Here is a 27,561-nt window from a genome sequence, read left to right as displayed (position 1 = left end):
TGGGGTTTTGTCTATACACTTGGGCCCCGACTGTGGCAGTCCTCCGGAGAGACTCTGAGTGGGCCTATGAGGAGATTCTGTTCTTGTAGTCTGTCTTGAGAACTCGGCTCTAACAGAAGTCGGGGCTCTGTAGACATGGTTTAGGGCTCACTTCCACACCCCAAGTTCATTGGCTGAGGAATCATTCCTGAAACCTTTCTTGGTCGCACTTCCTATCTCTCAATTTATAACCATCAAGAAACTCTCGCCTTGGGCCTGCCTTCCCTCAGGACACATGAGCATAGTTCCTCATCTGGGAGGTGTGCACACCAGCACTCCCTCCCTGCTGGGTCCCAGTATGTACTCGGAGTCCAGTACCCACCACACCCTCAAGGGCAGGATAATTCCCAGATTGGAAATGAGATCACATCCTCCTGTTAAAGTTACACAGGGAATAAAAGTGTAATTTAAGTAACCTTGTTAGTCCCAACCTTATGTAAAATAGACTGTGGGCCATCCTGGGAACCTGACTACCAGTGTGGCATCACATGTCTGAGAAAAATCACCTTGTTCTCCAGCAGTGAATGACCTGTGACCCTTCTCAGCAGTGGCTCTGTCCACCTGCAGAAGCGCCCCTGTTTGATGACAGTGTCATTCAGCTAGACGAGGAGCTTGAGGCAGCACCGTGGCCACAGGCCAGTGCTGTCAGCTCTGAGCTCAGGCGCTGCACCTGGGGTCCTAAGGTAGCACAGGGGCCGTGGGAGAGTTTCTGAAATCCTATGAGGGCAAAGGGCGTTTGCCCTCCCTTCCTTCTAACTCTCCTTGCATCCTCGGCTGTGGTTAGGGCTTCTCTTCTCACAAGTGCTGGTATCGTGTCCCACCTGGAACTTTCTGTTGAGAGAACTTCGGACTTCTGCCATTCTCCCCACAGGCTGGCCCTTTTTCTGTCTCCGACTTTGAAATCCTTATCGGATCTGACGTTGCCCCAGAGCCGCTGAGACAGGGTTTCCAAAGTAACTTACACCAGAGTGGTTGGTTTTCTAATCCCACAGTGAGTAATTTGGTTTGCGTTTCAGGAAGAGGGAGAACAGTTCCCTTCTGTCAAGCAGGCACCGCGGAGAAGACTAGTGCAGTGGGCGAGGCTTGGAGAGCCAGTGTGAGCGTGCAGGAGACCAGGCCTCCCTGTGTCCCCTCTGTCCAAGGGCTGATTTCTCAGCGTGAGCCTTGTGGGTCTCAAACAGTGGACACTGAACTGCAGGAATCAGAGCGAGGGCTACCATCCCTGCCCTGTGCTCCTCGCCTCTCCCTCTAGGGTGGAGACCCGTGGGAAGGGCGACCTAGCTTGCTCCTGCTGAGTCAGGGCCTTTGGGAAGACGCAGTTGAGGCACAGCCTTGCCTGGGTCTGTGGTTGTTTACAGGCGTCTGTCTGGGTGCCGGGGAGGAACTACTTCCACATTTCCGTCCCTCAGTCAGCTCCTACTTGAGACCTGGCGGACCCTGGACATCCTGATGCTCTATTCCAGAAGCTGGCTGGGAGTGTCTGCCAGGAACCCCACAAGTTCTCTGCTCATCAGCATTTCATGGCTGCTGTGTCTGTGCTCATGCGTGGGGACGCCAAAGCCTAAGCATAAGACACAGTTACCGCGTCCCTGGTGCATCTTAGAAATGCTTTTTCTGGGGTTCTTTCTCTGAAGTTTGTGGCATTGGCTCCGAACAGGATTCATTGTATATAAATTTATTTTCTTAATGGAAATCCAGGGACCTGGGGCCAGTGGGCAATAAGTGGAGACAAGAGAGGAATGGGGAGCCCTCTCTGCCACAGAGATTAGGGGGGAAAATGACCTTTCCAGGCCGCAGCTGCATGAGGAACCTGGGATGAACTGCCCAAGAAATATGGGGACCTTGACTATTGTTGTGCTCCATGAGTTAAACTGACTTCTGAAGAAAACATATTATTAAATAAAGCATACAGCTCATGAATGAACATTGGAAACTCAGCTTTTTTAAAAAACAATTTCCAGAATATTGTTAACAATATTAAAATTCAGTGGAAATTTATTAAACTTTATTGAGGTATGGTGAATGTACAACATAGACAGATTTAAATTTTACAATTCGGTAAGCTTTGGCACATGGCTACACCTGTGAAACCATTACTTCTACCAGTATATTAAACATGTCCCAAAAGTTGTGACCTTTGGTAATTCCCTACTTCTGCCCCCTTTCTAGTTAAGTTTAAAAGTAAATTAAATGTGAAGCTGCAGGGTATTCAGAGCAAAGTCTAGTTGGTGGAAGCTGTGCAGAGGTGTTAGTGCTCTATAGTACTGTGCAGTAATAAGAAGATACACATTGATCTCTGTCCCTGGTTCCTGACATAAAGCTCCTGTAAACCTGGTAGTCAGGGGCAGTCAGAGAATCTGTTGTCCTAATATTTGTTCTTTCACTGTGCTTCCTAAGCCAGAGCTTCTAAGACCTCTATATTTGCTGATGGATGGGGGCATCTTTGGTTTTAATGAGGTGCCTCGGTAAGCCCCTGGATAGCTTGAGGATGGGGTTGGCCACAGAAAGGCCATAGCATGATCTAAGGATTAGAACTCCAGCAACACCACTGACCTCCTGGGACAGGAGGGGCTGAAGGTTGAGTTAATCACCAGCGGCTAGAATTTAATCAGTTATGTCTACAGGTGAAGCCTCCATTAAAAAACCAGAAGGCTTTTGGACTGCTGAACAGCGGAGATTCCTGGAAGGTAGCATACCTGGAGAGGGCCTAGAAACTATCCCAGAAACTTCTGCATGCCTGGCTCTGTGCCTGTGTCCTGCCAGGTGTTTGTCTTTATCCCTAATTGTATCCATGGTTAATATATCAGTAAACACCAGGAAGATGTTTCCCTGCGTCCTTCAAGCCCATCCTAGTACATGAATGGACCTCAAGGAGGTCACCATGGAAACCCTGATTCACAGCTGCTTAGTCGGAAGTATAGGTGGCAATCTGCTTGCAACTGATATGGGTGGGGTCCTGTGGCCCTGAGCCTTGAACTAACTAACCTGGGGGATCTGACACTGTCTCAGGTAGACGTCATCAGAATTGAATTGAATTACAGGCCATCCAGCTGGTGTCTGATGGAGAATTTCTTTGGTGAGGGGAGGTACATGTCACCCTCCTGGTGTCAGCAGTGTTGTGTTAAGCAGTGTGTAAGACTTGAGAGTAGGAAAAACAATTTTGCTTTTTCCTTATATACCTGTCTCCTTGCTGTTATCTTTCGGGTCAGCCACTTATCCTGGCTTTAGGCCCACACAGTTGTTGTGTTTGAAGTGAACTTTGCTCAGTAAGAGAGGCTTTTCATAACCCTCTTAGCCTTTCACCTGATTGTGTCTCTAGCCAGGCTCCAGTCTAGCCTGTGTTCTGGTTGCATTTCTGGTGTCATCTTCCAGTAGGAATAGTTTGTGGTAGATTTCCTGTGAATCATGCAACACATGACCACGTGTGGGTATTGCCTTTTACCTCCTCTAGAGGGCTGGCAAGTGGTCGCTGGGGACATTCTGAGAAGATTGGGGTTGGAACACATGTAACAGATGAAATGCCTAGTATTTGGCCCTGCCACAGAGGGAGCAGAATGCAAAGTGTACGTGAACGTTGATGTCTTATGGGCAGTCTGCTGTACACATCTCTCATAAGGTGAAATCATCAGCTCGTGGATTTACAAATTTTGTTGTGCCAAATTCTTTAGTGTGAGAAATAACCAAGTCCTCACAAGGGAGTTTGGTGGTGTGGAGCTTTGCCCAGAGAGCTCAGCGGCCAGGCCTTGGGTACATACAGACATGTACACACATGTACACACAGAGATGACAGCATCGTGTTACACTAACAGAGGGGATACAGAGCTCAGAAAGACATCGCAGGGGCCTCTTTTCAAAGTGACTGAGAGCAGAATGAGCCGGAAACCACTGGAGCTGCATGTGGAGGCTGACATCAGAGTCCGTGGTGTGTTTTTCTCTAGTGGAGCACATGTTTCTTCTTTGGTTGTTGCCATAAAGTCTGCTCCACCCATTCCACAGCTGGTCTGACTTAAAGCAATTACAGATGTGACCTAACCCAACTGGGTGTGTAATAGAACAGCCTTTAATAAACTTCCGACAGTCCTGACATTGTGTCCTTTGCCTAGGATGGGGAGTAGGAATTGTCTTCAGAGGCAGGTCTGCCGAGAACTTGTTGTGATTCAGAAGTCACACATGAACTCTGCTGTGTGGGAACTTCCTGTGACCTTGGTGCTCTACTATATATTGTAATTCATTCATTCAGCCAGTATATACTAATGGCCTAATATGTGACAGGCATCATGTTATAGCATGGCAATTAAACAAGCCCCTGTTCCCCATAGAGTTATAACCTTTTGGGGGAAACATACCCTTCCAACCAGGATGCAACCTGCTGATCCGCACTGTCCAATGTCAGAGAGCTGAATCCTGGAGGAAGACTTGTGCATGAGGTGTGGCAGTTAGAATGGGCATGAGAAGGGAAGAGGGCTCTGCCTCTGGCAGCTGAATTTGGTTTCAGTTTTTGTTCCCGTAAACGAGAGATTTAAACCGAATCATCTCCACAATTCCTGCCACCTGTGGCATCTGAAGAGTTTCTGGTTCCAGAAGTTTTGCAGGGAACAGGAGTAATACAAACCTCAGGTCCAAGCTCATGCTTTTGGGATTCTAGAGCCTGAGTAAAGCATAGCATTAGTTTTCCATCCTGTAATAGTTCCATCCTGTGTGCTTCCTCCCACTGCCAGACCCTCCCTTGAGACTTCTGAGCGTAGCTTCAACAGACTTCAGTGGGGAGGTGCTGATAATTCCCTTCAGCATTTTGTCACTAGACCGTCAGGTTCCCATACTTCAAGTGGCTGTTTTCATTTAATTTTTACATAGCTCCTACCTACCTCTTAGAATATTTATCACATCCTCACAGTTATATATAACCATAAATATATTTTTAAATTTTACCTTTAAAATAAATGTAATCTTCATCTACTTGACCCAAACACCTTAGTATAACTGTTGTTAAAATATACATCTGTGCCACCTCTGTTCATTTAACAAGAGCTTATGTTAAGTCCCAGAGGAATACTGTATATGACATGGCCCTTGGAGCTCACCATGCAACAGGAAGACAGATCTGTGAGTAGCTAATCATATTTAGCAGAAGAGTGCTGTGTGTGCTGAGTGGCATGTTTGCAATCCATGCCCAGTTAAGACTGGCACCCTTAAGAGGAAGTGCATTTGGGAGGGATAGTATTTTTAGAGTTGTGGAAGCACTTAGACAATTTGTTGCAAAGGAAGAGACTATTTTTTGTGGAGAGTCTGTTCAACAAGCTGTTAATTTGTTGAGAAAACTGCATACTTCACGTATCCCAGTTTAGCATTACATGCTCAGCAGAAAAAAAGAGAAAAGAAACAAAGAGAAAAGGGAAAACAAAAAAAACCGCAAGAGCTAATGGATATGTTCTGAGAAATGCATCCTCAGGTGGTTTAATCATTATACAGCTATCAGAGTATACTGACACAAACCTAAATAGTATAGCCTACTACTCACCTAAGCTAGGTGGTATATCTGTCCTTCTGGCTTCTAGGCTACAAACCTGAATAGTGATTTTTTTTTTTTTTTTTGTCTTTTTGAGACAGGGTCTCACTATGCAGTTCAGGCTGGCCTTGAGCTTACTTTGTAGCCCAGGGGGTTCTTGAACTCGCAACAATCCTCCTGTCTCAGCCTCCCGAGTGCCGGGATTACAGGCATGCGCCACTGTGCCCAGCTTCTGAGTAGTGTATAGTGTAGCCTTGAAGATACAAGTGGAAGGTGATATTGCAGGCAATTTAAATAAATGGTATATGTGTATTTAAACATAGAAAAGGAATAGTAAAAATAGGTGTGTTAGTCAGCTTTTCAGCACTCTTACAAGATACCTATGATAAACAACTTGAAGAAGGATTTATTTTGGCTTGTGATTTCAGAGGTTCAGTCCATGGATGCATGATTCTGTTCCTCGTGGTCTTGGGTAAAGAGGGTATGGCTCAGCAAAGTTGCTCAACTTAAGGCATCCAGAAGCAAAAAGGAAGTTGAAGGTGCTATGGGACACCCTCCTCCATGACATATCCCTTCAACTAGGCCCTACTTCCTAATGTTTCTACCCCCTCCTAAAATGCCATCAAATTATGAATTGGTCAATGAATTAGTCCATTAATGAAGTCAGAGCCTTCAAAATCCAATCACTTCCCAAAAGTCGCACCTCTGAACACTGCTACATTGGCATCAATCCTTCAGCACATGCGTTTTGGGGAGACATTCCAGATCCAAACCATAATAATGGATAATAGGATTTTTTTTTCAGTTCTGTTATAATCTTACAGGACCACTGTGGTACGTGTGGTCTGTCATGAACTGAAATGTCATTAATACTATAAATAAACCTTTGTATATCATTTCTTTTGTTACATTTATAAGATTCATCAGTGCCATTGCATGCAGTTGTATTTTGTTCAGTGTTACTATTTATTGTAAGGTACTCTGTTACGTGAACATACTGCAATTTTTTTCAATTCGTTGTACAATAGGTATTGTTCAGTTTCCAAATTCCAACTATTACAGACTGCATCACTGTAAACACGCTCGTTCATGTCTTTTGGTGATATATACAACTATTGGCTGTAATCCTTGGGTGAATGCTAGGTCTCTCTAAGTGTGGCTTGAGCTTTAAAAGATACTACTTAATGGTTTTCTAAAGTTTGTACGCCAGTGAGCAGTGTGCAAGAGCCCCATTTGCTCTCTTTCTAATATATTTCTAGTCTTATGATTTCTCTTCTAGTGGATCTTTTTGACTTGTCTTTTGTTTCACACACTGCCTTGAGAACAGTCCACACAGAAGATTGGACTTTCTCAAGATGTTCCAAACTTACGACGTGGACCTCACCTGACGGGATAGGCTTGAGCAGGGAGAGTGGTGGGATGGGTCCTGGAGAAAGTGCTTGCTGGCTTTGCAGGATCATAAGAGTTAGCTGGTGGGGAAAGAGAGAGTCTTTAGGCAAAGGAGTGGAATCTTGGGTGTGTGGAAAGCCCGGAAGCCTGGAGAGCATACAGCAAGATTTCAGGAACTGCACGTCTGAGGGGAGGCTGAGGATGAGGACACAGAACATGACCTGGGGGAGCATATGAGAATCTAATTGGTCAGAGAGACCATTGTCAGCCTGTCTGAGCTCACAGAAGGAGACCTCAGGCTGGGTGTACTGAGATGGGGTGGGTGTAGAGAGAAGGAAAGGGCTGAGGGAGGGCAGGGAGCCAAACTTGCTGGCTCTTTCCTTGGCTTGAGCCTCCAGTGTTAGAAGAGGCCACATAGTATCAGAAAACCAGTTCGGAGAACACCACAGCTAAAACCTTTATTAAGTGGTTCATGCTTTGTTTTCTCTCCGTGTTCAGAGTATCCGGTCTAAAGTGGAGCTGTCCGTCTGGGATCAGCCTGAGGATCTTAATCTCTTCTTCACTGCCACCTGCCAAGATGGCCTTTCCTACCCCAATCAGAGGAAGTGTGAGGGCCTGAAGATTGGAGACACAGTAAGTATTCACTGCCAGCGTCTGTGAGCTCTTGTTAGCATTGGTCATCTGTCTTTGGATCCTGGTAACCTTTGTGACTTACAAGAGTCCCCTGGGAGTTGTGCTCCATTTCCCAGTGCAGCATCTTGAGTTTCCTGAGCCTGCTCTGCATTATGTGTTCAGAGTCCTAAGTTCATTTGTTAAGGAGCTCTAATAAATAAACAGGCCTCTGTGAATCAGAGCTATGGATTGCTCCCCTTGATACTGTACCCCTGGTATTTTAGTTTTACAGAGATGCAATCGGGTGGAAGAGTATGTGCAGGAATCTCAGTGACCTGGCTTCATGCCTAGTCTTCTGCAGTGTGCTCTGTGCCCTGCATAATCTGTAAGATATGAAGAAAGCTCTCCACCTCTTCTGCTTTGAGGAGATAGATGGGAGCATATACAGCCTTGGAGGGAGCAGTTGCCTTACCAGAGATAATGGATATAAGCGTGCATGTAAGGATGCACGGCTGTGTAGCAGGCCAAGCCCTGAGTGTGGGAGTAGGGCAGAGTTGTCGTGGGCGGTCGCAACACAGGCGCCATGCAGAGTGGCGTGGAGGGCTGGGTATACGGCCTGTAGAAGTGCCTGCTGTGGGAAACCCACTCCTGATTTGCTTCGCTCTCTGTCCCACTGACCAGAAAACAGAAAGAAAATGAAGGAAAGCTTCTTCCATACTTAAGAGACTTTGGCTGAAAACAGAAAAATTACAGGATCTTTAAAAATAGACAACTCTACCCTCAGGGCATTTGGAAGCCCTGGGAGATGTGGACGTAGCTTGGAAGCTGCTCAGCGGCATGTCTGGGGTGTGTAGGGTCCTCTCACTCTCCTCTCCAGATCCTTTCTCCTCTCGCAGTGGCCCTCTGCCTCTTCACAGATCGCAGATGCACCTCCCACCTATCCAGATCTTATAGCCTCGCCCCACAGACAGATGTTCATAGCACACAGCGTGGTGTGGAAGTTGAGAGGGTGCAGAACTCCTGCCTGAGCAACAGCTCCTTTCCTCACAAGGATGTTTGCACCATCTTTTGCATTTAACAAACTTGAAAGAAAGCCTGCACAAGTGACTTTTATGGCTTTTAACTCAGAAGGCCTTCAGGGGCCAAGATGACAAGGCCAGAACAAAACTTCCCACTCCCATCTTCCTGTTTATGCAAATAAATTTTTGTGCTTAAGTCTGTACCAACAGAAATAGAAATGTGATTGATAGTGATCCCCGCCTTATGTAGCAGTAAATAATATTTAACATATGTATCAACCACTGGGAGAAAGACCTCATCTCTTTAAAGAGAGATGTCAGATAAGATTTTGCTTTTTATTTCTAGTAATTCCAGAAGTTGTAATGTATTTCTGTTGTTTTGAACAATTACGATTACTTGGTGAAGATAAATCTTTAAAATAACACTAAAGCCTTAAAATAGTGGGGTTGGAGGAGGCAGAAGTAAACAGAAGAAGCATTGAGCTCTGTAGGTCCGTTAGATGAAATGTCTGGTGCAGTGTGTGCAGGACTGAAGAACAATGTGTTAAACACACCCCACCAAGGAGCCCCTCAGTTACAACAGGAGGGAAGCAGGAGAGGGCTGGATGCTGTGCAAGGACACACACACACACACTCACACTCACACACTCACACACTCACTCCAGGTTTCAGGAAGGTCCTTGCCATGTCTGTTGACATCCTGTGACGAGAACAAACACTACGGTCAGGCAGGCTCCTGGCTGGGTAAACAAGCTTTCTGTGAGGAAGGACTTGACTAAGCTTCCTGCTGTCTGTTTGTGTTTACTGTGAGCTTCCACCGAACTCCTGGAAAATCTGCTTAAAGCTGGAGAAAACAGCTTATCTTAGAAAGCAGCAAAAGCAAGATTTTAAAATAGTTTTCAAAATTGAGCTGGGTTAGAATCATCAAGATTAAGATCTTGTGTTTCTGCTCACAATATTAATAGGGTAAGAGGACCATGAGTCTGGTAGGAATTTTTTTCAAAAATTATTCTGGTTAGTTTATGGCTCAAATGTTCAATGTGCCTAAGTGGTGTTGCTTTCAAAAATGGGTTGGGAGGGCTAGGTGTGTCCATGCATATCTATAATCCCAGCTACTCAGGAGGCTGAGACAGGAGGCTCACAAGTTCTAGGCCAAGCCTGAGCAAATTAGTGCAGTTTAATGAAATGGTGCCTCAAAAGAACATTTTTAAAAATAGGTTGGAGGTACAGCTCAGCACTCTCTTGGTTCAATTGTCAGTACTAGAAAAAAAGAAATACAATAAAAAGGAATGACAATTGGGCTGCATTTTGTGTGTGTGTGTGTGTGTGTGTGTGTCTTTCGGAGACAGGATTTCACTATACAGTCTATGCTGGCCTAGAATTCACTGTGTAGCCCAGGCTGACCTTGAACTCATAGCAATTCTTCTACCTCAGCCTCCTGAGTGCTGGGAATACAGGTATGTGCCACCATGCCCATCTTGGGTTGCATTAATAGATGCATTTGTGAAATCCCAAAGACTGTGGGCCTTTTTTTTTTCCTTTTTTTTGCAAGCGTCAGACTGCAAATGGAGTTCTGTGGTCAGCCCTTTTTTTAAAAAAGGGGAAATAACAAGCAACTATATGACAAATTGGCTAGAAACCAAGAAAGTCCAAGGATGGGGTATTTGTCAATGATTACAGCATAAAGTCAGACTGGAGCTCTTCCTGGAAGCAGAAAACTACAACCAATTTGGGCTGCAAAAATAGGAAAATTGTAAGAATTTTGGGATCCCCTATGGAGCCCAAAGGACAAATATATTTAGACCCCAGAAAGGCTATAGTGAGTACTTCTGTGTTCCCAAGTGAGGAAGACATTCCTCATCCTGACAGATGAGAAAAATGGCTGCACACAGATGTAGTTAATTACCCAAGGTTACATGGCTGTGAGTGGCTGAGTGAAAGTGCAAGCCATGGCTTCCTGGTGCTGCAGCCAGCGCTCTCTACCACCTTTATCCAGCTTTTTTTCCCCTAATTTTTATTCTTACTAGTACATGTGTGCAGTACACAGTGTTTACATTCGTTGTGAGGAACTGGTCCACGTACTTACACATCTTAATTCATTTCTCATCCTCCTTCCCTCCCCTTCTCCTCTCTCTCCATCTCTTGGTCCCTTTCCTATTTGTAAAATCTCTATCTCCCTATTTCCTGTTTCCTGTTATCTATTTTGTGCTTTATTTATATTTTGGGTTTCTCCTATAAGAGAAATCATGCAATATTTAAGCTTGGCTGTCTCATTTATTTCACTCAACATTACATTCTCAAGGTGTATCCATTTTCCTACAGACGCCTCAAGTTTATCCTTCTTTTTGGCAGAGTAACACTCCACTGTGTCATACCACATTTTCTTTATCCATTTATCTCTTGATGGACACACAGGCTGCTTCCAAGATTTAGCTATTGTAAAGTATGCTGCCATGAACATGGTTGTGCATGGATCACTGCGATATGATCTCTTTAACTCTTCCGGGAAGGTACTTAGGAGAATAGCTGGGTCAATGAGATGCCTACAGTCCAGTTCTGTCACACCTCTCTCAAAGGACATGTTTCAGAATAAGGTCTAATAATGGATAGGAGCTTTCACCAGGAGAACAGTTTACTGGCGGCACCTGTGTCCCTTAGCATACTTAGTCCACATAACCACCTGCTCGGCTGTGGAGCAGAGCCCCACATTCATGCTGATGTCAGCCTGAGCCCTGGGATGGGACTGACCTGCCCATGCTCCCCCGCTGCTGAGCTGCAGAGTCAGATCCCAAGCCGAGATATGTCTACTCTAGCCTGAGTCGGCTCAATAAGCATAGCCTCCTGGCCACAGAGAGGTCCTGTCGGCCTCCGTGTAATGAGCACTTGTAGCTCACCCAGTGCTAGCAGGGACTTGGCTGCTATTTTCTCTGCTTCCAGTAGCAGCTTTGCAAGGTAGCCTTTACTTTTCCATTTTAATGTGTGAAATACTAGCTCAGAGAGACCCTGAGAAACTGACCAGAAGTCCCACTGCCAGTGAGTTGCAGGTGTTGGGACCGAGATCAGAGTGCCGGTGCTGCCGCCCACGCTGTCACTTTAGGCTTCGTGCACGTTCCATGTGAGCGCATCAAAGAAGTGTGCGGTGGTATCACAGCTGTTTACCACGGACACTGGTGTGCAGCTTTAGCTTTTTGCCGGGATGCCTCCAAAAATAGACATCATCCAGAAATCAGGAAAAGATTTTCAGTATCATTTGTCACAGCAGTGAAAAAGCTCTGCTGTATTGGGATGATTTTCAGAGCATTTGCAGCAGTAATAAAGGAGCGCTGGCCAATATGGGCCACCTTTGGCACCTCTTCCTGGGATTCAGGGGCCATGCCCCTGTTAAAACAGCGGTGGGTCCTGAATCAAGCCTCGTGCCGGCCCTGTGTGTCTCCTCACTGTCCCAGAGTTGTCTCACTGTCCAAGGGCCATCAGCAGGTGGTCACAGTGCAATATGAAAATGTGGGTCCGTGTCCAAAGCTTACTGAGAAGTTGAAGACAGAAACCACAGAGCCTGAAACTTAGCTCAGGCTCTTCTACAGCCCACACCCCAGGAAACCAGTCCTGCCATGGCTGGGCGCCCAAACCCAGCCAAAAGAGAGGCATCTGTCACTTCCTCTGGCTCTGATCCCCTAGCAGGAGGAGGCGCACTTCCAGCTAGGATGAATGTGATTTTTTTTTTTTAAGCCCGGCCCCAGAAGGCAAATTTTCCATTCCTCTCAGGCTAAAGAAGCTTTCCCCAAAGAGTTATAGTTGGGCTGCAGCACCCAGCTGTCTACCAAGTGAATCCGTGGTTATGTCACCGTGGATGCATGTCCAAGGATGTATTCAGAACTTGCCAGTGACTGTGCTCAAATCCACTCATGTCCAGTCAATGTTTATGTGCCCAACACCGTGCTCACCCAGGATGTAAAGGTGAGGCAGAAAGCAGGGCTCAGAGTCCAGCAGACAAAGTAACCACATAAATGAACCGACCTCAAGTAGGGCAAGCAGGGCTGTGCCAAAGATGGCGTGGCCCCCAAGCCCTGAGGAAGGACAACTCCCGTGGCAAACGGGTGCTGTGGAAAAGGCGGGGAAGGGAGGTGGGTGCTCCCACTGGTGGGCACAGCACATGCAGAGCAACAAGGCGAGGCTGGAGGGTGTGGTGGGGTCCCCTTTGCAAGAGGGCTATGTCTGCGCTGGGGAGGAGGTTGGGGACCAAGGGGCGAGTAGCTGGTCCAGGCCACACTGGTAGAACATAATATGCCAGGGTAAGGGTCTGGCCACTGTTGGCAGGTGGATTCCATTCTTGGGTGCCATGAGTTGGTAGGGATAGGCACAAGTCCGGGAATGGTGAGGCGTGGGCAGGAAGATGGAGCCTCACTGAAGAGTTGGGGCTTACCCAGTAAAAGAGGGGTTAGGAAAAGCAGGCGGGATTCACCTGTCAGCAGGAATCTCAGGGTTTGGCCTGGGCACAAGGACACGGCCTTGGGTAGCTGGATTGAATGGACCTCACCTTGGAGGAGCAGCTTCCAGCAGAAGCTGGCAGGGGACAGGCAGCAGCTTACAGTCAGTCCTGGAGGCAGTGGTTCTGTGACCACCTTGTATTCCCTAGGTTAAGGAATCTATTCAGCAAGAAACAGATTTGGCAGTGGGTGAGGGGCAAGGATGTGCTCAAAGGGAAATCCTCCTTAAACCTGCAAGCCCCCAATCCAGTGCCATTCTCCTGGGGTCTCGGTGTTCCTCCGATTCTCCTCCCTTGATCTGAATACCACAGGTGAGGGAAGGTAGCTGCTGGCAGTCGGCATCCTCGTTTACCGGTTTCCACACATCAGTATGCAAGTGGCTAGCAGTGCGGCCGGCAGTAATGGCCAGCACAAAGGGCCCAGTGAGCCCTGTCCCGGCCTTCCCACGACACGCCCTCCCCACCCCCTTCCCTGTCCACTGCTCTGGCCTCTGTCGCCAGGGCCCAGCTCTTTGTCGAGATCTGAGCGGACTTGGCATCTGGGATTGGGGATTTGGTTGGGGGCTGGGCAGCCTTTCTTAAAGGGTAGACTGGTCCAGCAGCCCTGTGGGGAGTGGGAGCGTCCCACAGAGGCCAAGCCATGATTCTGCTGCACCTGTGACCTTCTGCTGGAATCTTGGCGTGGGACGCTGGAAAGTGTCCAGGAACTGAGGAGCTGTCCCTATCAGTATTGAGGTGGAGTCCTCAGTCACCCGGAGAGACGCAGAGAGCTTTCCTGTGGCTTCCAGCATCTCTGGATTCTTTCCCAATCCCTTAGGGAAAAAGGACTCTGAAAGGAGGGGTGAGCAAAGCGATTTACTCACTATTCTACAGTGCTTTCTAGAGCATTTTGAGGCCCAGCAGGATTTGAGACCTGGTGGCAGAAACAGAGCCTCTCTCTGGTTATTAGGCCACCAACTGCAGGCCAGGCTTCATGGGGCCAGACTGATAGCACCCCCATGGCTCAAGTCTTGGCCCCAGACGCCCCCAGGACCTTGAAAGCGGGCCAGGCAGATAGTGTGAGCATTCCGGGGATGCATGGCTGGCAGTGATACAGAGCCTACCTTGACACCTCCGCTTACCTGGGCATCAAAAGACACAGGAGACTCAGTTCCCTCTCCTTACTGTCCCACTGCAGGCCAGTCTGCCTGGGATGGTTGTGCTCACAGATGGACACTTCCCTGGAGTCTCTCAGTCATTAAATGCCTGTGACTCTCAGTCCCAGTGGTTCCTTTGTAGTTGATTCCGACCTACAGAATGTTTGTGGGCTGAGGGACTTCATTTAACAAGCACGGCAAGTTGTAGCCCGAGGGAGCGGGAGCGACAGCTGCAAGCAAGTCACTGTTTCTCTCTGTGCCCCAAAGGGGGCCTGAGGCTGGCTCCTCGAAGGCTCCATTCCCCCTTGCAGTCCAGATGACCCTGAGGGTGCCTTTAGTTAGGCACATTACCTCCTTCCTGTGTACACATTGAGATTATTCCCAGCCTGAGGCAAAAAGAGTTGGGGAAATCTCTGGCCACCACTTTGAGGTTACCCTCAGGTGACCTGGGCATGGGCTTCTACCCTGTCCCGCTTGTGGGAGGTTTTGTGAGCAAGAAACCACAAGCCACATTGTAGGCAAGCCCCATCCCAATGCTGTGGGGCCTTGGCCAATTTACAATCCCTGCCACCCCTTCTTCTCCCTGGTGAAAGGGCGGTGAAATGACGTTGCCTCCTTCTCGGGTGTATAAAGGAGACACGTGCGGCAGTGTCCAGCCTGGGGCTGGTGCACAGTAGGCACCTGGCAGCGGCTAAATCTGTGTTGTCAGTGGATTTCAGTGCCGGTGCGTCCTGTCTTGTCTCCTAACCTTGAGTACCTCCCTACGCCTTGGGGCCTTGGAACTCAGCCCTGAACTTGTTTTTGTCGATCTTTCCCCCTTGCCTCCTCCTCACCCCATGCAGAGATGGAGGAGAGGTAGGGCCGTCCAGAGTGTCTGCACCCTGGATCCTGGCACTGTGCTCAGCTCACCTGTCCAAAAGCACCTCCTGTGAAGTGTCTTGGTCAGTGCGATTGTCAGACCCTCTGGCACCCTGGTTTGTCATCAGGAAGGACTTTCTCCAGGACCCAGGGAGTTGGGTGTTTCCTGATGTGACAGACTCTGAGGAAAGCCCTTTTAGAAGTAAAGATTCCAGAGTAATAGGGAAATAGAGAATGTTTAAAAGTATTTATTTTTAGTGTTCTCAAAAATAATGTTATTACTCAAAGAGTGTCTAGAAAAGTAAGCTTTTGATAACTTTCTAAAGATCACCTTTTTTTCAACCCAAATAATAGAAGTAAGAATAGTAATAGCTAACAGGGGCTCCTAGCTCATTTTGAGCTTCACGCTGAGCTGAGGAGCCTTTTGGAAAACAACGATATTCAGGCACAGATGTGCTGAGCCGACTGGTAGATGGGCCGGGGCTGGATGTCTGGGGAGTGGGCACAGCCTCGCCTGGGAGAAGCGCTTTCCCGTGGCGTTTCCTTGGCACATGCTGGCATCTGCTGCATCTCCATAGCATTTACAGGGTCTGCTCCAAGCTGTCTTGGCAGTTGGGTCCACACCAGGACCCTGCCATCACGGCTGCCAGTTTCAAAAGCATCCCATGAGAAGCTCCAAAGTTAGAAACACTTCATGTTTTACTTAAAGTCTGTCCATGTATATGAGTTGTTTCATCAGATAGTGACTTTCCTAAAAGCCTCAGGGCCATGGGCTGATTGTGCAAAATATGGCTGTGAGAACTTTCCAGAAGTGGGGTCGGGACACAGAACAGGAGAAGGGTTCCACTGTGTGAACAGATCTCAGGTGTCTGCCCACCTCTTCTGCAGCAGGAAAGAAGCCCTGTCCTCACGCAGGCAGGTACTTGCCACTCTGGCACCTCTGCCAGGAGCGCCACCGTACCCCCTCATCTGGCCCCACACCTAGCACAGTGCCCAGTAAATCCGCTGATGAATGGCTTTAGAAATGGAAGTAGAGAGTTATCCTGCAGTGGAGGTGGGAGGAGGAGAGGATAGACATGCAAGGACTACAAGAACCATGTAAACCTGAGTGATTCCTGTGCCTTGCTTTGAAGCCTCTCTCCCTCTGAATCCTAAGGATGATAAGAGACCACGGACGTTAGAGAACCCAGCACAACACCCACCAAGTGTCAGCACACCTGAACATTTTCTATTCTGGGGAGTTCAGGGAGCTTGCTGGTCCCATAATCTCTTCCTCCTTGGGCTACTTTAGGCTTCTGTTGTGTGCAGAAAATTGTACCTTGGCTGTGCCCCTGGGTGATTGGGAGGCCCTGGCTTGCCATGACCAGGATGTCCCCTCTCTCCCTTCTGCACAGGCATCCTTTGATGTGTCGGTGGAGGCCTGGAGCTGCCCCAGCAGACACACGGAGCACACGTTCACCCTGCGGCCTGTGGGGTTCCGAGACAGCCTGCGGGTGGTGGTCACCTACAACTGCACATGTGGCTGCAGTGCGGGGTTCGAGCCTGACAGCACGAGGTGCAGCGGAAACGGGACCTACATCTGCGGCCTGTGTGAGTGCAACCCCAGCTACCTGGGCACCAGGTGCGAGTGCCAGGAGGGAGAGAACCAGAGTGTGTACCAGAACCTGTGCCGGGAGGCGGAGGGCAAGCCACTGTGCAGCGGACGCGGCGAGTGCAGCTGCAACCAGTGCTCCTGCTTCGAGAGTGAGTTTGGGAAGATCTATGGGCCTTTCTGCGAGTGTGACAACTTCTCCTGTGCCAGGAACAAGGGCGTCCTCTGCTCAGGTAGGTGTCTGCAGCCAGGCCTTTGCTCTGAGCCAGCCCGGGGCCCAGGTGCTGTTAGGACCTCCTCCTGAAGCCTACCTTTTCCTCAGTGGGGTAGAATTATCAGGACCACAGTTGTCTTGGGCAAAGACCATGGACAAGCCTTGCCCACCATGGGCACAGGGATGGGGACCAGCATAGGAACAAAAACAGAAGACCGCCTTGCGGTCAGACTTTCAGAGGGCATTGTCCGGCTGACCTCCCAGCTAGTGCAGGCCTTGATGTCCAGCCTGTCCTTTGTCGCCTCCTGGATGGGAGATCACTGGGTCTGGTGACAACTGTCCTCTTATCACATATTGTATTCATTTCTTACTGCTGCTCTAACAGTCACTACAAATTTATTGACTTAAAATAATCCAAGTGAATTCCTTTCCGGTTCTATGGGTCAGAAGTCTGTCCTGGATCTTTGGCTAAAATTGAGTTTTCAGCAGGGTTCATTCCTTCTAGAAGCTCTAGGGTCTTGCCTCTTTCCCAGCCATTCACTAGGGGCTGCCTCTGCTCTTGGGTTTGTATTTGTCCCCCTGCTTGCAAAGCCAGCTGCGGAGCGTCCTCGGCTATTTTCCTGCGTGTAACCTTTGCTTCTGTTGTCGCATTCTCCTGAGGCCCTCCCTTGTGGTTCTGCAGGACACACAGGATGACCCAGGAAAGTCTCCCCCATCTCAAGCTCCTTAACTTCATCACATCTGCAAAGTCCCCTGTTCCCACATACGGTGACACTCACAGGCGCCAGGAATAAAGATGTGGACATCTTTAGGGGTCTTCGTCTGGCCTGCCACGGTCCTGGTTTGAGAAGTTCCTCCTTGTATCTGACCAAAACTTGTGCCTCAGTTTTAACTCCCACTCCTCATGGGCAACCTGTCAGACCTCTGAACACCTCTGTACACTTCTCTGCCCTCTCTTCTTATCCGGGCCGGGCCCCACACCTCTTCCTTCTCTGGAGGTCTAATCACTTGTTAATAAGCACCGCAGCAGTTGTCACTCCAGATGAGGGTGCCGCAGTTGTCACTTCACATGAGGGCTCCCCAGGGACTGTTCAGCAGAGCACTTGTGATCTGTGATCTGGACACGTGCCTGCCAATGACGTGTCCTAATAGTACCCTCACTTTCCTGCTCAGCAGCCACCTTACACTCTTGAGTTTGCTTTTATTTTTACTGCCGAGAGCTTGTTACTATTTTGAATGAACTGTAGCCAGCGGGGTTGCTCCATAGGCACAGCTCACCCCTGTAGAAGCAGGACTGCTCCTTGGCCGAGTGAACATGCGTTCTTTTGTTAGCCTCCAGGACCCATGGTTCTTCTGAGTGAATCTTGCCTTGCCGAATTCTGCTGAACTCTGTGTCCGAAAACCCTGGATAGTCTTTCTCAGATGCTGTCCTCTCCCTGTTTAACACCAGAGACTCTCATAGGTCATAGGATAGAGAAGCCAGAGGACGGAAGCTCAGCTCAGTAACTTCCGGGAACTGTTGGGATGGAAGGTCTCTGTCCTTCAGAAAAGCCGTACACCTTCATTAAAGAAAACTGAAGATCTGGGGAAGTTGATGGATGGGCAGTGAGCCTGTACTGTGTGCCTCTGCCCTCTTTTGGTGAGCAGGATTAATGTGGACCAGCCCTCCGGCAAACCAGTCAGAGGTCTCTTCCACCCTCACTGTCTCACTTGCATGCCCCCCAATGCCACGTGTGCAAGAGAGCAGCCTTCCTGGATAGCTGGAGGATTGCTGCTACGTCTAGAACATTCTGAAGACTAGAAAAAAACTGTTTGAAACACCCATAATTGCATCACTTATACTTTAAGAATTTAGTTTCTTTCCTTCCAAACCGTTTTCTAAATTAACGTGGTTGTGTGTGTATGTGCATGTCTGCATATACTTTTGTGTTTTGCTTTTTTCCTGTAACAGTATATCCAGAGAAGCACTTGAAGTTGAATTGCTTTAGTAAACCACTGATGAGGCACTTTGACTCTCTTTCCATCACACCCCTCAGCTGGCCTCTCCCACGCCTTAACAAGCCACAACCAGTTGAAATGTAAAGCTATCCAAATCTTCCTGCAGAAGATGGTTTCTAGAATGAGGTCATTGTTGTGTTTGTTAATTTAAGAAGAACTCAGAAGTGAGCCTGGCTCTGGGCGGGACTCGGTGGCACACATTCCTGCAGCAGTCCCTCCTTCGGGCTGGCAGCACCCATGCCTCCTTGTCTCCCAAGCCCTTGCTCCTGCTGGAGACAGCTGTGAGTGGTGGGGGAGGCATTCTAGCCTGAGTTCTCCGGGCGCCCAGGCTCAGCGTGGGGCTCGCGCTTCCGGTCTGCGTGCGTCAGTTTTGCAATTGCTCCCGGATTGCTGTTCCATTTGGGGTTTTTCAAGGGAGTCAAGCCCATTTCCCAACCACTACTCTGCCGCTAAAGATGCTGACTCAGCCCAGGGGCCTCTGCCCTCACATTCCCTTGAGCCCTCAGCCCTTCTTCTGGCTCGCGGTGTGTAAGAGGATCGTTTGATTGTGGTGTCTTCAGACCGGGGCTACAAGGCACACTTGAAGAGGTGGCTGAGGCAGAGGACACCTCAGAGCCGCAACTTCTGTTTGTCTTGTCTTCTTTCCCTCCATGAGGGGCTTAGTCCTGTCCCTTACCAATATCTAGACCTGGGAGAAATGCAAGAGATCACAGGTTTTCCACCTTAAAAATGAATAGGGAAGCAAGTGGGGCCCAGGTCTGGGAGCAAATGAACTGTTCTGTTACTACTTTTGTGACAGACACATGCTTGTTGTGAAAGTGTGGGTGTGTTCGGGGCTCGAGGGTCTCCCACTGGTTTCTGGAAGCAGCCTAATGTAGAGCCTGGCTCTGTCCACCACTGTTTCCATGTGGGTAAGAGGGGCTTCTCAAGGCCATCATTAGAGGTTTGTATTCTTCCCAATCTCGTAAAGTGGTGACCCTGTAGAGAGAAGCAAGACATGGTCTGCTCAGTTATTTTTAGTGCATGAAAATTTCTTTTCAAACATTGTTATCCTCTGTTGGTTTCTGCGCCCAAACAGTGCCTCTCTCAGGATTTGAGTCACTGTCTCGTGGTAGTGAACTGTTGAGCTCAGTCTCAGCCCAGAGGCTTTCAGCATATATGAAATGGCTACTGGAGCACATTGAAATGTTTGCTGATTTCCAGCCTACCCTTGGGTTTCATTTAATAGGGAATTATAAATCAAATAGGATAGAGAATTTTGATCCAACTCCTTTGGTCTCACAACTAAGAGATCACAAAAGTATATCCAAGTAAGTTTGTATCTCCAGATAGACCAGCAGATGGACAGATGATCTCTGTTATGTGGATGGCAACTAGATTCAAGAGACTCCTGTAGTTACCTCCCATACGTAAAAAAATAGAGTCTGGCACTAATGACCCCCTTCCTGGTCAGCAGAGGCCCATCCCAACACAGGTTCTGATTGAAGCTCTGCAGTTAAGGGTGCTCTTGAGACAAAGGCCTTTTTCTGGAAGGCTTCTTGATTCTCACCAAATGAAAAACCTCCCATGGCAACACTATCCAGATACAATTCAAAGTACTTCTCGATTGACAGGGATTACATAAGGCTTCCAAGAAGAACCTTCAGGGGCAGATCATTTTCTACTGAGAAGGGCAATAGGCAGCATGGGACAGTTTTAAGCTGGTGAGTGCTCAGATTCACACTGCAGAGTGGCTGGGGTGGGTGGCGTGGGAGAGACCAGTGTGGAGGCAGTGAGACCACGCTTTATAGAAGCCTCCGTGAGAGCCAGCTGGCTGCACATGTGTCTTTTTGTTTTCAGTCCTTGGAATTGAACCTCATGCATGGTAGGCAAGTGTTCTACTCCAGGTCTTTTTTAACATTTGGAGACTAGGTCTTACTATGTTGCCCAGGCTGAGCCAGGTGAAGGGACAATGTGCAAAGGGGCAGAGATAAATACATAAATACAGTATCTTCCAGAAAAAGGATACTGTTCCTCTGAGGAGTCCCTCAGGCAGGGCATTAGTTACCCACATAGCTATTTCCTTCATCACCTGGTATTGTATAAATCCTCATCATGCACATGCCATTTTGGAGTATGCAGATTATGGTGGCTCTGAGAATAGAATCCATGGCTAGACTCTTCAATAACTATGACTAGAAGGATGGTAAACCCATAGTTAGTGAAGATAGTTCTGCAGCTACCACTTAGCTGGGTGACTGGGAACAGTGCATGCTCCTCACGATTGTCATGTTGACACAGGCAACACTGCCGGAAGCCACAATATTAACCAGCACAGAGCTGTATCTCCTTGTCCTCTCCCTAGGGGCACTGCCAGAGTCTTGGGTGGCATCATCGTACAGTGGAGAGAAATGGCTTTGAAGACAGACACACTTGGATTCTGCTCTGGCTCTGCTCTTCTCTCTGTGTGACCTTGGGTCTTCATTTAACCTCTCTGAGCCCCACTTTTCTTATCCGTCAAATAAAGAGAAAAAGCCTATCCCACAGGGCTGTTGTAAGGCTTGAATAGGACAATGTGTGTAAAGCTCCTTACCTGGTTCTTCATCACCTATGACACTGAATACATTTTACTCTCTGGCCTTGTCCAGGGTGGAAGAATTTTTTTCTTCCATGGAAGTGAGCATTAGAAACATCCAGGACTTCAAAACAGGTTGCTTTCAGAAAGTTCTCACAAGCATCATGTGGTCAAAAATTCTGTAAGGATTCCATTTCTTTCTAGGTATCAGTCAGTTCATTTAAGAAGCACAACATTGCCAAGATGTAGGGTTTGATCACATAGAGAAATAGTGCGTTTTTTGGTTTGGACAAATGAACCAGGTGAACCAGGCTACCTGTGTCTAAGGTCAGATAGCCTCTTATAGCTTGTGCTTATCGAGTTCTTTGGGAAACCAGAGCTTAACAGTGTCTGATCTTAGACAATGCAGCTAAGGATATACAGCAGTGACCTCTCCCTCAGGACTGTTCTGTTTTAGGCAGGTTGATGCGTTCATTCCATTCAACAAGAATTCACTGAGTATTATCCTTAAATGCCAAGTGTTTCACTGTGTGCCAGGGCTGGCAGCACTGAACTAATTTTTAAATTCCTGTTGCCCCTGGAATTTTCCACCACTTCTTGGAAACTTTCTGGGATACAGAATGGGGATACGGCTCATTTTAAACTTCAGGTTTAACCATCCGGCCTTTTGAGAGATCCTGAAAGGGCTTGGCTTTGGTATTGGAGTTTTCTCACTGCTCAAGTCCTGCTTCCAGAAACTTCTGAAGTGATTCTGAAAAGGGAACAATCTAAGCATTGGTTCTTCCTTCACCATTCTCTTGTCTCTATTTAGAAAGGGAACTATACAAACAGGAGAATTTGTGGTGGGGGTTGCGTGTGCCTTTGAACTTCAGCCTGAGTCATCCTGAGGTCATGGAGTTTAGCTTGTGAAGGATACAATAAAACGTAAAAAGCAAAGGAGAATCCTGGGAAGACCACAAGAATGACAGAGATAAGTCCCTGGCCATGTAGGCTTCAGGGGTATTAGCTTCTTGACATTACAGGATGACATTGTTAGAACATTTTCCACTCTTAATGTAAAACTATGAGAGACCTCTGGTGGCTAAACCATTTACTGTTAGGGCTCCTTTTCTATGTCTCAGGAGTTGAAGCAGCGCTTTCAGTTTGGTCTTGATGTTGGATGCTCCCACACAGTTGATTATTGGCCTCAGCTGTCCAGTGCCTCTGTGGAATGGGGTAAGAGGGAGCCCTGTTTCCTCGGGGTGACAGTCCTTGCCTCTCAACAGTGACCCTAATGCTCTGCCCAGATCTAAATGTTCTGTTGGTCTGAGCCAATCTGTTGCAAGTTCTTCCTCTTCCCAAGAGCTCTTACTGTTGCCTGGTGACCCTATCTGATCCCCCACCACCACCAGTTCATCAACACACCCATGCTCCTTGGGTGCGTGTGTTATTTGACATCACAAAGTTGGCCTTTGGCAACGGGCAGGTGTTATGATACTGCAAGTAGAACTTATTCTAATGTACTTCTTACTATATTGAGCACTTTTACTATATTGTTTCCCTGGAAACAGGCTAATTTATTAGTATGTTGCTCTTATTATGAACAAGCACTAGACAGGACTTTGTTGTATCACTTGCCTTTCTGAATAGTGCTAGTCACACACAGTGGGCCAACTATGTATTTCCTGCTTCACCTGCTTGCATTTGGGGAAACTGAGGCCCAGCTCCTGGATTAAGGTTTCTTGTGAGTTTCTTTTCCCATCTTGAGACAGCTCTTGCAGTATTGCCCAGCCTGGCCTTGAGCTCCTGGACTCAGGCAGTCCTCAGCTTCTCAAGTAGCAGGGACTACAAGCACATGCCTGACATGCTCCTGTGACTCCTGATTATAGGCTCGGAACAGAAGAACCTCTCACTGCCTTCTGCAAATAAATAGCCTGTTTCTACTTATGTTTACTTATTTTGATTAGCTTGACACTATCCCAAACCTCTGAATTACCAGTTCTGCCCCTACTGCCACCAACCTAGCAGTTGTCCCACATTTTCCAAGTCTTATCTCATTAATCTTTCTCCATGAAATTTTTGGACACGTTTTGTCTGTTTTCCTAAGCAAGTTTCCGTGAGTTATGTAGGACCTTCCAGATGCAGCAGACCAGGGCTGAAGCACTCACGCAGGCCAGAAGGCACCGGCTGAGACACCTGTTGCTGTAGGACCATTGTTGTAAAGGCCCGTAATAGTCAGTGGGCATCTGGCTATTTTGAGTATGCGGAGCCACTTCCCTTAAATGAACCTTTATTAGCCTAGGCAAATGGTAAAATGCTCTGGCCGCCCACAAGCTCATTGTTTTGCCCTATAGGGAGATGAATGTGTTGCTACTGGTCTGCGTGGGGCGGCTGTGACTTGGCAGGCTGGCCTCTTGGCCTAAAGCCTTGACCCAAGACTCTCCCTCCTGGACTCCGGGAGACAGCTGCCTCCCTGCCCTCTCTTGGCTCGGTGGGGCTCCTGCAGCCAAGCTCGAGAGTGGCCGATACATGTGACATTCACACCGGTGCTGCCCACTGACAGTGCTGCACAGTCTCAGCAGCCAGCGTGGGGTGGAACTGGGCGACTGTTCACCAGCTACAACATAATAGTTTTCCAGTTCGAAAATAGCCACGCTCTCATCTTGCGGCAGTACCAAGAGGGTGGTGAGGTCACACCCCAGAGGTGGTTGCTTTCCCCAGAAGAGCCTGCCGGTCAGGTTGGGCAGATTACGCCAAACCCAAGGCGCGGACGGGGTACCTCTGTGTCTTTTGGCCGTTGCCTTCTGTTTTCCGTTCTGAGTCAGCGCTCTTGGGCTTAGATGAGGATGATGGTTCATTTCACTCAGCAGTTTTCAGACTTCTCTGAAAGGTGAGTTCATTGGGACCTGTGATTTTCCACCTTCCCTGCCGTGCCTTAATCTCCTGTGACTGATAGAGCTGGGCAAAGGCCAAGTCCTTTCCTGGCAGCCCTCACATAGAATGCAGCAGCAATTAGAAGGCTGTGGACGCTGGCCATCAGCAGGGAGAAATCGGGGGCCGGGATTAGGCGGGCAAAGCTCTCTTCTGAGAGCTCTGGTGCCCTTGGCAGTGGAGCCTTAGCTTTCTAGCCAGTGGTGTCATCTCAGAAAGTGATGCTGAGGTTTGGAGAAACTTAACCGGAAGCAAGGTCACTGTGTGTTTTTCTAGTGGACATACCTTGCTGCTCAGATTCAGAATCCAAATGGAGATCCAGCCAATGAAAGGCTAAGAGTGAGGACCTCATCCAGGCCTTGCTGGTTGGGAACAGTGTTAGTTGACTGACTGCTAGGGCTGGGTCGCTGACCGTAAGCCAAGGCCAGCAGAGCAGCTGGCCCTCCGACTAAGGAAGCATCGTTTTCATCTCTAAAGAGCCTCGTGCTAGAGAAACTGGAACAATGAGGCAGAACAGTGGAGGGTGCAAGCCTTTGATTTCTGCGTGACCATAACCAGGCCTCCCACAGAGGGAAGAGAACCCGTAATCCTCTTTTCCTCGAAGACCCTGAAGCCCTTAGGTTTCTTGGACATCTGTGAAGAATTTGAAATATCTCAAAAATCACATTTCATCTAGGCTTTTACTTACTATAGAAGAAAAGGAAGGTCCAGAGTGACTTAGTGACCTCTGATGAAAAGCTTATAGATGGAGCCACTACACATAGTTTTCTATACCGCAGCCTGCGTCACCTTAAGCATTTATCCTGTGTGTTGTTTTACCTTTGTATCACCTAATGCTAACTGGACCGCACTGGAGAGGAGGTACTATATAGTAGTCAGTATAATTACTTCTGAGTTATATATGTGGTTCACATCAAGCCCTGCCACTTGCCTGACTTTGGAAAATACACTTGGCCTGTGGGCCTCATTTCCATATCTCTGAAAATAGGGCAATAACTGTACCCACTATTACAGGATCATTGGGAGAACTGACATGTTCTGTGGGAAATGTTTAGAACAGTGCCTGGGTGCATTAGTCAGCTTTCAGTTGCTATCACAAGATACTTGAAAAGATCAACTGAAGAGGAAAAACAATTAGTTTTGGCTCATGGTTTCAGGAGGTTCAGTCCACACTTTGGTCTTTGGCCCTGTGGTGAGGCAGGACATCATGGTAGGGAGTACATGGTAAAGCACAGCTGCTTGCCTCATGGCAGCCAAGAAGCAAAGAGACAGAAGAGGTGGGAAGGGGTCCCAATATCCCTTCAAGGCCATGCTACCATGACCTCACTTCCTCAGAGCCGCACTTCCTGAAACCTCCACTACCTCCCAGTAGCACCACAGGCTGGGGACCAAGTCTTCAACTCAGGGCCTTTGGGGACATTCCAGATCCAAGCTATAGCCCCAGCCTATTGTAAAGTTTCCATAGTGTCCTACAGTTATGACCAGACTTCTAATAGCTTGATGCCTAAGTGAAACGAGAAGTCCCTGAAGGAAGGGAACATGTGCACGAGTTTCTCTGTTGACCATATATTGATGAGGTACCACCTTACTCCTCTTGCAGTGAGGACTCTGGTCTGCTGCCCAGAGCCAGTAAGAGGTGGATGAAACTGTACAGCAGCTGTACAGGAGAGGGGATGGACACCCATGGAGAACATGCAGAATGTTCTCCCCAGTGAAGGGGTCCTCAGAGCTCCAGAGCAGAGTGCTGGAGAGGACGGGAGAGGGGTCTGAGCAGGGATGACTCACTGAAGAGCCTGGGGTTGGTTTAAGTGAGGGAGTGCTGTGCTCTCCTTGTGGGCAGAACCACCACTGGCCGGCAAATGCTCCTGTTGGTGACTTCCCTGCACCAAGGTAATTCTGTTTTCACTGGCACAGGAAATCCATGAAGAGAAGAATAAAACTGCAAGAGCAAGTTGCCCTCCTCCTGGAGGTTGAGTTCATTGCTATAGAAATTCTTGTGAGGGAACTAAGAGAGTCCTGTGCATCGCAGAAATCTCTGTTTGCATTTTCTGGGACCAAGGCCTGTGTATAGAGGAGAAGGCTAACTTGTGAGATAGGCACAGTCCCATGGAAACTGGAACCGGAGATCCCCCTGAGCACGCCGGGCAGCGGGGCCAGACAGGGACACGGGAGGACTGGAATGTCTGTTACGTAACTCTAGCCAGCTCCTCAACAGCAAACTGAAAATAGCAACTCAGCAGGGATTTCCCCTTCCTGTTCAAAGCCCAGGCAGAAGCTGTCCCCTTGGAAGCCTAGGGATACATGGTCACAGTTCAGCCCACCTCTGGCTCCCACACTGTGCATGGAACTAGGCAGCCCGGCCTGAGAGCCGTAGTCTGTTGGTGTGGTGAGTCCTACCACGCCTTCCTTTCCACAGCGCAGAGGGCAGGGCTGTGGGTGTTGGCTCAGGACATGGCAGGGCCTTGGAGTCGCATAGATGCAGTGACCGGAAGCACACAAAGCTTTGCATTGGTTTCCACTTCTCTGTGACAGCTGTCGAAGAATTCCCCAGAGATGTCTAGGACACGTGTGAGATCTGATTTGGGGTGGCAGGAAAATCACCCCAGATGAGTCAAGGCCTCGAGCACACCCCCTTTCTATTTCTTTGACCACTTCCTGTTTACATGGCTGCCTGTTCTGAGAAGGGAGAAGGCAGGATCATGAGGCAGGCGAGCGCTATGGGAGAGGAAGATGGGGCAGGAGAGGGGAGGGGAGGGCACTGTCGAGGCTGTGAGGAGAGGGGATGGACACCCATGGGGGTGCCAGGGAGAGGCAGAATGAGAAATGGTAGGGGGTGCCCGTGTATGTGCACGTGAGGGTGGAGACGGTGTGGGGAGAGTGGGAGACAGCACTGTGAGGACAGGGCTCAGCTGCATGGCACTAACAGCGCCCTGAGGACCACTAACGTTTACTGAGTGCTTACTTAGCACCAAGTACGGTTCTAAGTGCTTTATTCGCACTGACCTAATTCACATAGCCATCCTCTAAGGGAGGCACTTCTGTGAGGGAGGGAGGACCAACGACAGAGTGCTTTGACCTCAGGCCCTACTGGTCATCAGCAGCCCCAGGCAGCCCAGGCCATCTGGCTGGGGAATCCATGCGCTGCCCCGTGCACTCTGCTGCTGGCCGCAGATCTGCAAGTTTCATCGCGTCCCCAGCTCTGCGCCTCACAGCTGTATTCTGTGCTCCTCTTCATCCCCAGCCCTTGCAGAA

The 27,561-nt window shown here is 48.5% G+C and overlaps 1 protein-coding gene across 1 annotated transcript in view; it reads left to right on the top strand.

The window, feature by feature from the left end:
• Itgb5 (integrin, beta 5) overlaps positions 1 to 27,561 on the top strand; it is a gene marked incomplete in the record, with an annotated part of 100,737 nt that overhangs the window by 59,313 nt on the left and 13,863 nt on the right. Inside the window, 2 exon segments of the mRNA XM_013515122.1 lie at positions 7,433 to 7,567; positions 16,437 to 16,866. Of these exon segments, the coding sequence (XP_013370576.1) occupies positions 7,433 to 7,567; positions 16,437 to 16,866 (565 nt within the window).

Source organism: Chinchilla lanigera, unplaced genomic scaffold (genome assembly GCF_000276665.1).
Source record: "Chinchilla lanigera isolate Chin_1 unplaced genomic scaffold, ChiLan1.0 scaffold00026, whole genome shotgun sequence".
Classification (NCBI taxonomy): domain Eukaryota; kingdom Metazoa; phylum Chordata; class Mammalia; order Rodentia; family Chinchillidae; genus Chinchilla; species Chinchilla lanigera.
This window is presented reverse-complemented; position numbering and strand designations above follow the sequence as displayed.